The 13,916-nt window shown below is 41.8% G+C and overlaps 1 protein-coding gene across 1 annotated transcript in view; it reads right to left on the reverse strand.

Moving 5' to 3' along the window:
- Positions 1-6,040, reverse strand: part of grin3a (glutamate receptor, ionotropic, N-methyl-D-aspartate 3A) — a 44,392-nt gene extending 38,352 nt beyond the window's left edge. The window contains exon 1 of the mRNA XM_031855394.1: positions 4,631-6,040. Within this exon, the coding sequence (XP_031711254.1) occupies positions 4,631-5,380 (750 nt within the window). The 5' untranslated portion in view covers positions 5,381-6,040. The remainder of the gene's footprint in view (positions 1-4,630) is intronic.
- Between the last annotated feature and the right edge of the window lie 7,876 nt (positions 6,041-13,916).

Below are 13,916 nucleotides of genomic sequence, written 5' to 3' on the forward strand. Positions count from 1 at the left end.
AACTGCATTTCACATGTTCACATTAGTTTAAATGTGTGGTTGTTGTTCATTTTTTTCAATGATTTGGAGTTCACATATTAAAGTGCTAATTGTGCTCTTTCGAGATGAGCTGCGCCTCACCTGGAAAGTGGACGAGAGTTGGCGGCAGCAGCAGGGGGCGCTGACAAAAAACTGCGGTCAAGTCGGACAGTTTTCAGCTGCCTTCAAAGAATAAACAGGAAGTCACAGAAACAGTTACATCCTGTTAGATCATATCTGTAGACTACCTGTAGTTTACAAACCTCATTCGGATTCATTCATGTGCGTTTGTAAATATATATTTATGTGGAATTGTGCCTGTATCTGCATTGTATTCTATCCTTTGTTCTTTTCATGGCTGTCTTTAAAACACTTTGCTGTTCGTTGAGTTGTATAAATGAGCGTTATTATTATCAATCTCACAAGATATATTTTAGATTAAACCTTTGTTGTTCAACATGAGATGAATAGCCAACAATGGAGCGATAAATCTCACAATTACAGAGAAAATTACGATTTTCTGCAAAACGTGGTGTTTGTTGTCAAATCTAAGAGTCAGCTCTCTGATCTGGCGACAGCCAGGCGTTTCCCATCATGCCTTGGGTCATGCAGTCGGTGAAAAGCAACTGCGGCGCCTGGCTTTAAAAACTGCGCCCGCCTCGCTCTCGTGAGGTTATCGTTGACCAGAGCAAGGCGGGATCAAGTCAAACACAAATCTAACCAGCATGCATTGTGCGGCGATCGCCGGTGATGGATTATGCGCAGGACTGGCTCGTCTCAAACTAGCCTATTGACAAATTCAGCTTGATGGCACTCAATATGACCCAATTGTGAGACAGTATTACTAACTGTGATTACTAACTATGAAGAAGTTGTTCAAACGCCAGCGACATATTTACACTTTATCAACTCTGCCCTGCTAAAAACACGATTCTAATGTAGTTTCTGGTTACAACTGTTAAAACCAACGCAGCCATGTACAGCACCACTAAATACAGCCCTAATAATTGCCATACCATATCATCAACACTCATTCCACATGTGTCATAATATGCCAGGCTCCTGGGTTATCTTTTCCTTTGTTTCACATTTTGCTCATTCTTGGTAAATTTGTCACTGTTTTATTTTAATACTCGCCTCTTTCGTTGCAGACAACCTCGATTCATGCCTTTGTGTTCTTTCCCACCTGCGTGATTTTCTGCCCCGCCCTGATTGTTCTCACCTGTCTCTCGTTAGCCCTACTGTCACCTGTCCCTCGCTATTGTTCTTCCTTCCCTGTAATATTTAATCTCTTTGTCTCTTGCCAGTTCGTCTTTGTACTTCCTTGTCAAGCTTTTCAGCCGTCTTTCCTTGTGTATTCCTTCGCGGTAATTAGACCTTGCTTTTCATGTTGTTCGAGTCTGCCTTAGCATGGGGATTTTTGGACACCTCTGCTTTATTCTGGACTGATCTTCGGTCTACTGTACCCTTGCTTCTCAAAGACCTTTCTGTTTGAGCACTGCGTTTACGTCCACTGTCTGTTTTTTGTTTTACCAATGTCAAAACATTCTGTACATATGCCCTTCGACATAATGGGAATATCTGTAACATTTTTCTGCAACATCTGCAACATTTTTATTTTTAATGCAAAGACCATACATTTGTACATAATTAGATTAGGCAGCAACCAACATTTGCCAATATGCTTCAAGTTGTCAATGAAGATGTTGTATCTTAACTTCACAAAAGCTCTAGGGTTGTGGGCCAGCATGGCATGGATTTCCACTTGAAAACTAGGTCCTCTTATCAGAGACAACAGGTCTTTCCCAGGGAGTTTCTCAGTCCCTGCTCTTTTAATATGCAAAATTCTCAACCCTTTGCTGCTTCTAAAGCCACTCACCACCTACTCCCAACCCACCTAGTCCCTTTGCGCTCAGCTGCACTTTATATTTTGGTCCATCAGCTCCATATTCTCATGCGACCTCGTCATTTCGACACTTACATAACATAATGTGACCGGCATACTGTGTCAAGGGTTGCTCACAGGTTCAATATATTAGAAACTTTTGAACAGGGAACTTTGTTGAACCTAAAGCTTAAGGAGCAGAACACAAGGCAATGGCAAGACAATGTCACCAAACAAACACCAATGAGGTCCTCTCAAGACATTCAAATAGTTTTCCCAATTTCAAAACTGTTTCGGAGAAATTGCTGTCAGCCTTCAATTGGGTATTAATGGCAAAACTAGATTGATTCAGAAAGGGATTAAAGCCATCTCTCCAAAAGTCACACACGAGTTCTGAACAATCTGTCTGTTTGCTTATTTATTGCCAAGTACATTTTTATCCAGCCATACGTCTATTTATCCGTCAAATAATCAATCTGTATCTGTTGGTTTGTGTGCTATATCTATACCTGCTCTTTTGCGTCTAAAAACCAGTTTGGACTTTAAACACCTGCTTACTGCTAACAGTGTAATGCTTCCTTGTGCACAGAGCAGGGAATTAGATAATACCCTGGAAACGCAGACGCACACACACACACACACATTCGAACCATTAGTTAGACTGAAGGGTTCTGGGACACTTGCCACCTACTGAGCTAAAGTAATGTGTGTGTGTGTGTGTGTGTGTGTGTGTGTGTGTGTGTGTGTGTATATTTGTGCTAAAGAAAAAACAATGATGCTCTTTACCCCTCCCAGGAAGGTTGTGCTTGGAAAGTAAACACACACACACACACACACACTATTACTGCTCATTGATATGCAATAACGGTCCTGTTGGTGCCACCTAATTAAATAGGTTTACGGTGTAAAGTAACATTAAATAATTTTGTGTTTGTGACTGGCTGGTTGTAATTGTGAGAGAGATTTTTACCTGCACACACAAACAAATACATCCCCCCACAGACACATGCGCACACACACACTCGGCAGAGAAAGCTTATTGATCAACCATCCCAGTTATTAATTTAGAGTGTTTACACTTTCAGCTAATTTTCTCTCACTCTCATTCCAGCTGCGAACTCTACAGATAATTATCAATTGGAATATTTGGCACAATAGCTTCACGAACCGTCGTGGTTGATTTCCATCAAACGTGAAGGCGATCCTTTCCCAAACCTAAACCAGAGTAGTTGTAGTTGCTGAACATTAACCTTAGATCCATAAGGGGGAAAGAGCTGAAAATGTTATGTCATTTTGGAACAGTTACATGGGTACTTTGGTAGGCACTTTTGCCTACAAACTCCACATATCTCAAAAATGTTGCAGCTTTGTTTACACACCAAAATCATTCTAAGATGAAAGCTCAATCAATTATTTCTCAGTTTGAGTTGATGATTTTGGGTGGATGAGAGGTTTTAAACAAGCAACTTCTGCAGCTGCTACAATCACTTCACATGGTGCGGTAACTTGCTATGCGTAGGATGCAGCACTTGTATATTTTAATGCACAAGGTCGTATAATGATGTTTTCCTGCCAATTGGGTATATTGTTTGGTTAAAAGAACTGTACATACATAATCTTGCTGAGGAATTCTTTGAGATATCAGGTAGAGAAGAGTAATGGTGATTTTATTGTAAAAGCAGTGAAATGCCTTCAACACTTCAGCAGTGTGGGACATCTGACGTAGCCATCTGATCACATCTCAACATAATGCATGATTATGACAGTTGATTCTGAAAATGATGTATGAATTAATAAAGGGATTATCATTGCTTTTTTTGTAAGGTAACGAAGCAGAGCAATGCTGTAGATGTAAGTAGAACTTGAGGTTAGCGTTGCTATTCCAAATAAGTTATTCTCCTCCACTTTACTGTTGTGCTCTCTCTCTCTCTCTCTCTCTCTCTCTCTCTCTCTCTCTCTCTCTCTCTCTCTCTCTCTCTCTGGTGATGAATTTCTGCTGAATTCCAGCAAAGTGTTTGTTTGTGCATTCATACCTCAGGGCATGTGCTGCTGGGTGCACACAGCCTTCAATCATTTTTTTTTGTTTTTTTACTGGAAACCTTATTTATTAAATAAGAAAGAATGCACCCTCCTAATTTTCTGAAAAGACACTCCCTCTGCTTTTTCTTATGTGTAGATTTCAGCACCATGGACAGAGCCTGCTGTGCTCTCCCTCTCCAAGCTCGTTAATTTGGTCCCAGTTTTCAGCAACTGCAGCTTTTGTCAGACTCACTAATTATGCTTTATGTGGAGATCAAGAACATTGGTTTATATCACAAGTTGGGTCAACAATTTCACTTAATGCTGGCCATTTTACCAAGAGAGGTGAAATCAATACTGAACAAGAAAAGAGAAGAAAATGTGATGTCATTCATCTGAAACAATACCTAATACACAGCAGGAGGAGGAGAAGAGGAAAAAGACCAGCAGCAGGAGGAGGAAGTGTTTCTCTCTGGGTAGACGTGGGACACATGAATCCACATTTACTCACGTCTTAAAACTGAAATAAAGGTATAAATCAAACTGCTTTGTGCTCATATAAGTTGTTGGAAACCACTGACTTGTCCCAGTCAATGCGTTATTTTACATAACATCTGCAACAGCCACCGCAGCTGTATGCCGAAGTGCAGTAATCAACAGTTAACAGTAGTTGAGATGTAATGTAGGAATAACTTCTTTTTTTTTTACCTCACTGTTGCGCGTAAACTCCCTCTGCACAACGCTGACTACTGGCACCTGAAGCGCAAGCGAGAGGAACTCCAATTTGACGAACTCGTCCCGGTTCCGTGGAAAGGAGATCATGGCGGAAACCCCCTGCACCACCACGGTGTGACACACGCTCTCCACGAAGGACAGCGGGTCTTCGCTCTCGGGGCTGCCCGCAGATGAGGTGGAGAACGCGGGCAGCTCCCCGAGTCCGGACCCAACGGCCATGACAAGCTCCAAGGATAAATTGTATGGCAGCAGCCCGACCCGGTTGAGAGCCTCGACCGCGAGCAGGACCGAGTCTCGGGGTGCGAACACGCGGTTCTCCCTCGAGGTGTTCTCCTCCCGCTGCCGTGCCTGGCTCTTACTCCTGCTGGCTCCCCGCTGGTTGTTAACGGTGCCTCTGGTCCTGAGGCTTCCGTATCCAGGCGCGCCGGCACTTGTTTTAACCTGCTTTTCCAACTCCATCCGCTCCCCGCTCCCAATAAAACCTCGATCGTTGTCCCAGTCCTCAGAACCGCTGCCGGTGGAGGTGGAGAGCAAGCGAGGCTGAACGTGCAGAGCCCCGACCCGAACCGTGTGGCCGATCCGTTTCAGCACCTGGCACGGCTGAGGGTGAGAGTGAGCGCACGGCGGGAGAAAGACTAGAGCGCACAGCAGTAAACATAAGACCCCGGTGCCTGCTCGAGCTGCCGGGCCATTCGTTATCATCATCATCACCGTCTTCATCATCCGCGCTCCACAGCTGCACCGGATTCCCCGTCCAACCACAGAATGGCGGAACACCGGGGCCGCTCCGTTGGTCCCCCTCCTGGCCCCCTGCGTGTGGCCCTCGTGCGGCGCTCAGACCCGCCGCTGCAGCCCCAACTCCGGCTCCAGCTCGCGGCAAAGTTGTGCGTTTCTCCACGGACACAGACAACAGGCTGCTGAGGCGCGCGATCAGGCACGAGCCGCGCACAAGCAAAAAAATGATCCCCAAAAGTGCTTTTTATCATCTCAAAAGATTTCCATCATTCAAGCTTTTTGATTACTGAACAGGTCGCGGAATCAAATGGTAACATTTCCACATATTCCATTGGCAGATATAATGTGAAGCCAAGCCAAGAGGAAGAGATGTCGAAAAGCAAGGTTAATGCGTATCAAACACATTCCAAAACAGTGGAATCCAACACTGGAGACATCTGATGGCTCGATGTCTTCGAAGGAAAATGATCCCATTATCACCCAGAGCGCAGGAGCGACATTCACTTCGTCCCGGTACTCGAGATGAAAAAAAAGAAAAAAACAGCTTTTTTTCCTGCCCTTGTTTCAGTAAACACCCTAAAAGCTTTCCAGAGCGCGCGCGCTGCTTGGCTCGAGTCAACCTCTGTACCAACACTTGTACCGGCGAAACCTCCGGCACGAGACCGCGGACTTAACTGCGCACGTTCCAATGGGATTTTAACCCCGTCCTCACTTTACCCCCACCCCATCCCCTTCAACAGTGTCCAGGGGATTATGAATACATTAAGGAATGAATGGATGGGAGGATGGATGGATGGATGGATGGATAGATGGATAGATGGATAGATGGACAGACTTCTGTTTCAGTCTCAACATATCCTTACCAATCTAACATTTATAAGGTAATACAGGTACTCATACTAATGTATCCAGCACCTGTATTGCCTCAAGGTGTTGCACGTGTGGTTGATTTTCTGTTTATAAAAATAAAATGATGTATGCAACTCTAATGTTAAGCCAATAACACGGTGTTTGAAACCAGTGTCAGGAGTCACCACTGAGCAGGGAGGCTCAGGGAGGAAACCGTATGATTTTGGTCCCTAAAGAGTGTGCATGTGTATATATAGCTCATCTTTTTAAAAGCACAATCCAAACATGTCAAGAAAACATTTACATGGTGCAACACATTGATTAGAGCTTATGTAGTAGCCTTTGTGAGATTTTATTGTAGATTTGGCCTGCAGTGTCTGTGTGCTCGCACACTTGCTTAGCCACTTTAAACGAAACTAGACAGCCAATTACTCTTAATAAGATTGTTTTATTTAATGATATATAAGGACACCCAATTAGATCATTAACAGCTGCTGAGTGATCGAATGTTTAACTGATCTGCCTCTTGTTGCTACACACAGGTCAGTGGTCACCATTGACCCAATCAGAAGCCTCCGTTTAAATTAGCGACCCTGATTAATGATTGGTTAATGGTCTGATATAGATTAATGATTGTCTAATGGTCTGTCTTGAAATGAGAGGCACGCCTACCAGGAAGATCAATGACCCGGATCGATCGAATACTGCATGACCTCAAAAGACGGGGCTGGAAGGAAAAAGGAGCGAGAGCGAGACAGAGAGGGGAGATTTTGACAGGGGAAGAAGAGGAGGTGGTTACCAGAGGGGCCCTGTAGGAGATAAAGAGGAGGAGAGAGGAGCACATATGGAAATGGAAATGGAGGGATTGAAAGGAGGGGAGAAGATGGAGAGTGAGGAGAGGAGACAGAGGAGCAGATGTGGAGGAGAAGGGAAGATGTCAAAACGGGAGAAGAACAGGTGAAGAAGTGATTCAAGAGGCAGCTTGGGCTGCAACCTCTTTAAAGAATCGAGGCTATTACAAATACAACAGAAAGATATTTTACTGTAGATTAAACAACAGAGGGTGGACAAAAAAGGTAAGAAAATTGCATTGACAGAAGGATTCAAGGTGAGATTAAAGCGTGAATCTTTGAAGGAGCCATCATAGTTGTTGTACCAAAAAAGCAATTCCTTATTTTATTTCTTTTTGCCATTACATTTTGCACTGCAAGGAGCAACAGGATATCGGGCAGCCGCTGCATAGGACATTCAAAAAGGCTGAAGAGTCAGAGTGTTAATTCTAATTCTAGCTCTTGATGAAAAGACAGTTTAATCACCGACAAGTTGAAGATTACCTTCGCCATTTGAATTGAGCTGGAGGAAGTTTGCACCTGATAAATTTATTTTCACCATCCCATCCGTCTCCCATGGGCCACTCATAAGACATTTAACGGACTGTATGGAGATTTATGGGGGGGAGGTGTGGTGGTGTATGCAGGGTATTGTAATTTTTACTTTAGCAGAAGGAAGGTTTGCCAGAATTTTTAAGTAGACTGGTTTTATTTCAGCCTTCCCTTTTATGACCTACTATACTAAAAAGAGATCAAGTAATTACATCAAAAAGCCGGCTTTTGTGTGCTCCACAGGTCCTGGGGGTGCACTTGGTCAAATAAACATCACAACAGTTCTGTTTTTATATTATTGTATTATTTTCACAATCTACTCTAAAGTAATAGAACCAATACCATTTTTTTTAATCACAATACATGGTGTTTTTTAGTGATTGAGCATTATGACAAATAACAGCATTACTTCTCCAACCTGGCCTGCCTCTTTACTATGTTCTTCATTGTAACTTTTTAGTTTGTTCCTCCACAGTTAGCTCAGCTGTAATGCAGACATGTAGCGATTTTGTGTGTACACACATTACTTTGTGTAAAAGCAAAGCAGCTTTGCATCAAACCGAGATGTTGCTGGTGTTGCGAGTGCCTTGCACACAGCTCCTTCCCTTTCTCCTTCAGAATTGGTAAGCAGTGGACACTTTCCAATCGTAATTATCTTATATTTTGATATTTGCGGTGTGATCTTTGGCCCATCTGTGTGGAGGAATCAACAAATTTCCGTAAAGTCACTTTGGGAAAATACATGCCAATGGCGCTGTGACGAGGTGCCCATTTTTCTACATAAAGGTCAATCAAAGCATGATCAAAACGTAACCTAAAAACATTCATTAAATTGTTAGCACTGTTTTTAACATTTGAACTTTATTGATTTCATTTTCGGCTGCCAGTCTGTCTGTCCGTCCACTTTCAATATCTTTATCTAACTTACTGTTGTGTCGTTTGCCTGTCCTCGCTGGTAGACACCAGCCGTCTTCCTGTCTTCTTGCTTGCAGGCTCATCTGATTTCACATGTCTGTCCATCCGCCTGGTTGGAACACCTCTAATACGGCACTCTCTTTTGTCCCTGTCTGAAAATCAGTTTGACCCCTTGTCAGATTGCATATTCATCCGCATCCCTGTGTGTCTGCTTTGGTTGTTTGATTTGCTGACTATTTCCTTCACCTGTCTCTCTTCCTCCTCCATCAGCATCATTGCGTAATCGCCGGCCCGGCTGTCGCTCTGCCTCCCCGCCTCCTTTCCTGCCCATCTGTCAGTTAGCCCGTCTGCTGTATAGTGATGCTGCAGACTTCTGCGACCCTTACACCTGACAGACAAATTCCTCCATGGTTCAATTCCCTCTCCAGCAGCAGGGCGTATGAGCAGATGGAACCTGAAGGTTCACACACCAAGAAAAAAAAAAAAAGTCAAGGCTAAAGCATATAATAGGTTAGGCACCTATTAGACACACACCTGATCTCACGGCTCTAAATGCACCAACACAGACACAAAGCCTTTCACGCATACAGATACATAGATTTACATTAACACTGTCTATTCTAAAACAGGCATCTAAAGAGAGAAGTATGATTAGGACAGAGGTACAAATGGATCTTTGCAACGTGCGCATGAATAAACAACAATCTGTCCTTTGACTGACACATAAGTATTTGTTTTTTTTTCTAGTTTGCCTTAGTACAGTCAAGCCAGCATGAACAAATGTCTAATTTTAATTATTTAATCCACTCACCAGTCTGTTGTCACCATCTCAAGCTGTTAACTTGTAAAGTGACCTTTTGCTCTCTAAATGTTTATTTTTTGCTCATCAAATATCAGTATTGTTCAGAGGGGGTTTATGTTCTTTTACAATAATCTTGTCAACAATGTCTTGTTATGCATGATACCCACACACCTTTCTTCTTTGCAGTTTATATCCCTTGTGAGTCTCAGATGAAGGGACCTAGTCAAGTGAAGCAGTCGCTGTTAGAAAGCCAAACAAGAATGTTTGTTGTTTGGTGAAAAAAAAAAATCCATAATTAGGCATGCGCTGAGTGATGAAGTATGTTTAGTAGAAATCTGACTTCTTACAGTTAATTTAAGTAAACAATTTCAAGATTTTGATTAACACCCCTTCACTTACAACTGACGTTCTCAGAACAGAAAGAAGAAAATTGAATAGTTAAAAGAAATGAGAGACTTGCAATTAATCAGTCCAATACTTGCCTTTTGATTATGCATTTTAATGCAATATTGTGATTGAACCATGTTTATTTTTTCTCTCATTCATCCTCAGGAACTCAAACTGTTACAGTATGCTAATTTTACTAATTAAGGGACCAAACTGATTATTTTTTAAACATTAAGTAACTGGAGTTCATTCAACATGTGACAATGTACAGAGTGCAGTACACCTCATGCAGCACCTCACAAATGAAAACCTTGGTATAAGCTATTTTCTAAGGGTATAATTTACATTCTAATCTTTGCCTCCAATAGATTTTTATACATGCTGTCACTCTTGATAATAGTGCAGGAAGAAAAGTATAAAAGAATATGAGAAAAAACACAAAAGAATATTCGCATCCAAACCAAAATGATCTTAGTTGTGCTTCTGTACAAACTCAGCACCATAAACGACATTCAAACGTTCTTTGAAAAGGGCAAGGTCGGCAGTCCAGGTCACCGAATACTAAAAAGCATGGAGCTGTACCGCTCTAAATGTGCAAGCTTGAACATGCATGCAGTACAATACAGAAGTGAATACGTAGTTCTCTGCAGTAGTGGTGGTTTTAGTTCAATCCAAAGATTGTAATGGAGAAGCCTGTCATATAAAATGACAGATTGGGATGATTGGGATCCAGTTTCATAAATAACGTTGAGAGTTCTGAATGAGTCATTTCTGGGTTCTGTGCTCCTATTTGTGTTGAGAAGAGTATGACAAGATGGGCAGAGGGAACATTTCAGAAATAAGAGTGGGGTACAGCAGCAGAAAGAGGAAGCACACATGAGACAAGCACAGATTCCAGAGAAAGAGCAGGAGAGTGAAAGTCAGCTGTTTTTCAATTCACTATTATTTCTTGTGTTTTCTACACTAATCAGCATTGAACTACAGCAGTCCTTCACTCCAAAGCCCTGTTTTATCTCACAGACAGGCAGTCTCTGTCAGTCCCCCTTTGGACCGTTGCCCCAGATTACAAAAGTCAAAAATCGGCAGAGGAGAACAATGCCCTTGTTTTCAGCCTGCCACCCAAAGGACAGCGCGGTGCCACAGAGGAGTCAGGCAGAGCTGACAGTGCTGCTATCTCCTCTGCCTGGTCTTATTTACATTTCGTCTTGCATCGACCTTTACCCTCGTCCCCATTTTGTTCCAATTTTCAGAACTTAGTCGAAAGAGCAAAAAACTAAACAGCACAGCGCTAAGGGAGCTAAGACATGAGACATTCTACAGCCAAATTATTGGAAACGGATAATTGCCTCAGAAACGGAGAATATGGAATCTAAAACCTGGTTGGACATGATCCCTAACAATAAGAGGCCACAGATCTTCCAAGGTATAATAAGATGTTAAGAAGAAAATACATACTCAAGCAACAGTAATGAGTTGTGATGTTTTCAGCATCATTTTTAAAAGACATCACGTTCAGCAGGCAGAAGTTTGAGGGAAGTTAAAAGATTGCAGGAAGTGGTTTAAAAGCTCTTTTGATTTGATGATGATAAAGGGCACTTCATATATCTCTGACAGTTGCAAGAGAAAAATGAGCCCAATTATTCATTTCCTCTCATCCGTTTACACTGCAAGGATGTTAGAGTGCCTGAGTGGAGTTGGATTGTCTGTGAAAGTAGAATGAAGTCCAGGCAGGGCTTTTCTGCTGCGCTCCATTTCTTGCCCTATCCCACATATCTGCCGTTTCTGAATCTGCTGCAATTTAGATACCAAACTTGGCAAAAGAAGCTGCCCAATGCACATCACATGTAGGTCTGCATGTAGGCCGACGTGCGAGGGCTTTGCACAGACATGGCATATTGACGTGTTTAATATTAGTGTTTATTTAATAAGTTGAAACCTTGATGTATTTTACTAGTGCAAGTTCACTTTGACACTTACAGCACGGTGTGTTGCTATGTAGTTTCCCTATGTAGGGAAATTAGTTATATTCGACCTATAGCTCTCATTCTGGTGTTTGTATCAGTATGTGTGAGTGTGTGTTTATGTGCCCACACCACTATATGATTAAAAGAAGTTGCCCTTTTGACTTTTTCATGGCATTAATCTACCATGTTACAACTAGAATTTTTTTTTTATTGGATTCACGTAATGCGTTATATTTCTGCAGTCTCATCCGAAATGCCACGTCACGATCCACACTGTGTTAGGTAATTGCTTCTCCAAACATCAGCAACACGTAATCAAGACCTCTCACTCATCTCAGCTCATGTGCATTTTCATTTATCCGGCAGATGACACCGGCAAAGACAAGAGAATGCTAATATTGACACAGACCAGAAGCCATCACCCCATTGATGCTAATCTCATGCTGACGTTTGCTTCACGCCGATCAGTAGCACGTCACTATCTATTAGAAAAAAGGGCAAAGCTCTCCGTATGAGCAGAATGGTAATGTTGGCACTGGAACTCACATAATAACATGATCACCAACATTGTAATGCACTGTAACGCCAAAGTATATGGTCAAGAAAGTTCTCAACATTCCCTCACTCTATTTAACGTTGGCCTGAAAATTTTGAAGAATTCCTGCACTTGAATGTTTGCACCTTTTTGTATGAAATGAGATGCTGAACTGGGACTCGTGTGCATGGCAATTGGAAGGAGATGAACAGACTGTCTCTTTTGCAAAGTGGGTGCATGGAGAGGGAATCCGAGGATGGGGCCCTTTAAGAGCCTATCAGCGCCATGGTGAACCCCAGAGGTGATGTTGCCTGGCGAAGATGATGGATCGCTTGTCATGACAGACGGTTGCACTGGAGAGATGGGATGCGAGCCAGCACAGCGCTCCACTTGAAATGTGCCAAAAATACTGTGTACGTTTACATACGAGGATAATTTAAAATATAATAAATTAATTCAGTTTCAATTTATATTTCATACTGTTGAATGCATGTTTTCATGGCTGCTTTAATTCTATATTCATCATATGGAAGTTTCTTCTGGGTGACTTTATGCTTTATTTATCATCAAGTGTTTTTTATATATATATATACAGAATCAAGGTAATTGCAAAAAAATAAATATGCTGGGCTCAGCAGTTTTTTTAAGGTGAATGTGAAGGAGTTGCCATAAAACCGATTTTTTTTTAGGGGGGGGTTGAAAAAGCTTGCTTAAGAGTCAGAGTTCCAACTAGATCAATGGCAGTGCGCAGAAGGGTCGAGCCCGTCTGAAAAGGAGTGTCAGAATGCAGAGCACAAGCTGATGGGTTTGGGCATATTATGGCCGGCAGGTATATGGGCATAGGGCCGGATCATGGCCTGGAGATACGCAGGTGTCAATCCCTTCGCAGTGGTGCCAAAGGGATCTACACAGCGGATGACACGGGAGGTTTTAGAAAGGTTGAAGCTGACAGCGGCTGCAGTCCTCTGTCTTTCAAGAGGAGTACAGAAGGCCAATCATTATTGCTCAAACACGGAGCCTGGGCTGGGAAACCGGTACAGCTCCTTCATATTTGATAAAGATTACAGACTCATCGTGAACTCCTGTGGTTTTCTAATGAAGTTCTCACATATTTAAAAGAAGCTGAAAATGTGTATTTTCTCCAACCCAAAATGATGAAAAGTCAGCCTAATCGAGGCACTAAATATGTAAAAAAAAAAAAAATCGTAATAATCAATAAACAATGACCAGCTGTAGGCTAAAGTTGTGTTAATCAAACAAGTATTCTGCAATATATTTATTGTCAATACATTTTTAATTCCAGGTGGTGACTTATTTTGCTTGTGTGATTTGACAGATGTTATGCCTTATAACTGTCAATCAATCAATAATAATAACAAAATCAACAATTTGACAATTTGATCGATCAATGCACACAAGACAATAAAATGATAAAAAAATGAAAAGCTATAATAGCAGCATTAGTAGTAAAATAGCCTGAAAACAAAACTGGTTTAATAATCTAAAAATAAAGTAGTATCACATTATACAACTCAAATACAATGAAATACGTGATTCATACAATAACAACACAACAACTCAATAAAATGTGTCAACTTAAATACAATAAAATAATTAAAATGTTTGTAAACCATTCTTAATAATAGGTCTGGCTGAATGGGTAGGATTTAAATTTACCTTTATAAATGTC

Source organism: Anarrhichthys ocellatus, unplaced genomic scaffold (assembly GCF_004355925.1).
Source record: "Anarrhichthys ocellatus isolate YVR2014 unplaced genomic scaffold, GSC_Weel_1.0 scaffold16, whole genome shotgun sequence".
NCBI lineage: Eukaryota > Metazoa > Chordata > Actinopteri > Perciformes > Anarhichadidae > Anarrhichthys > Anarrhichthys ocellatus.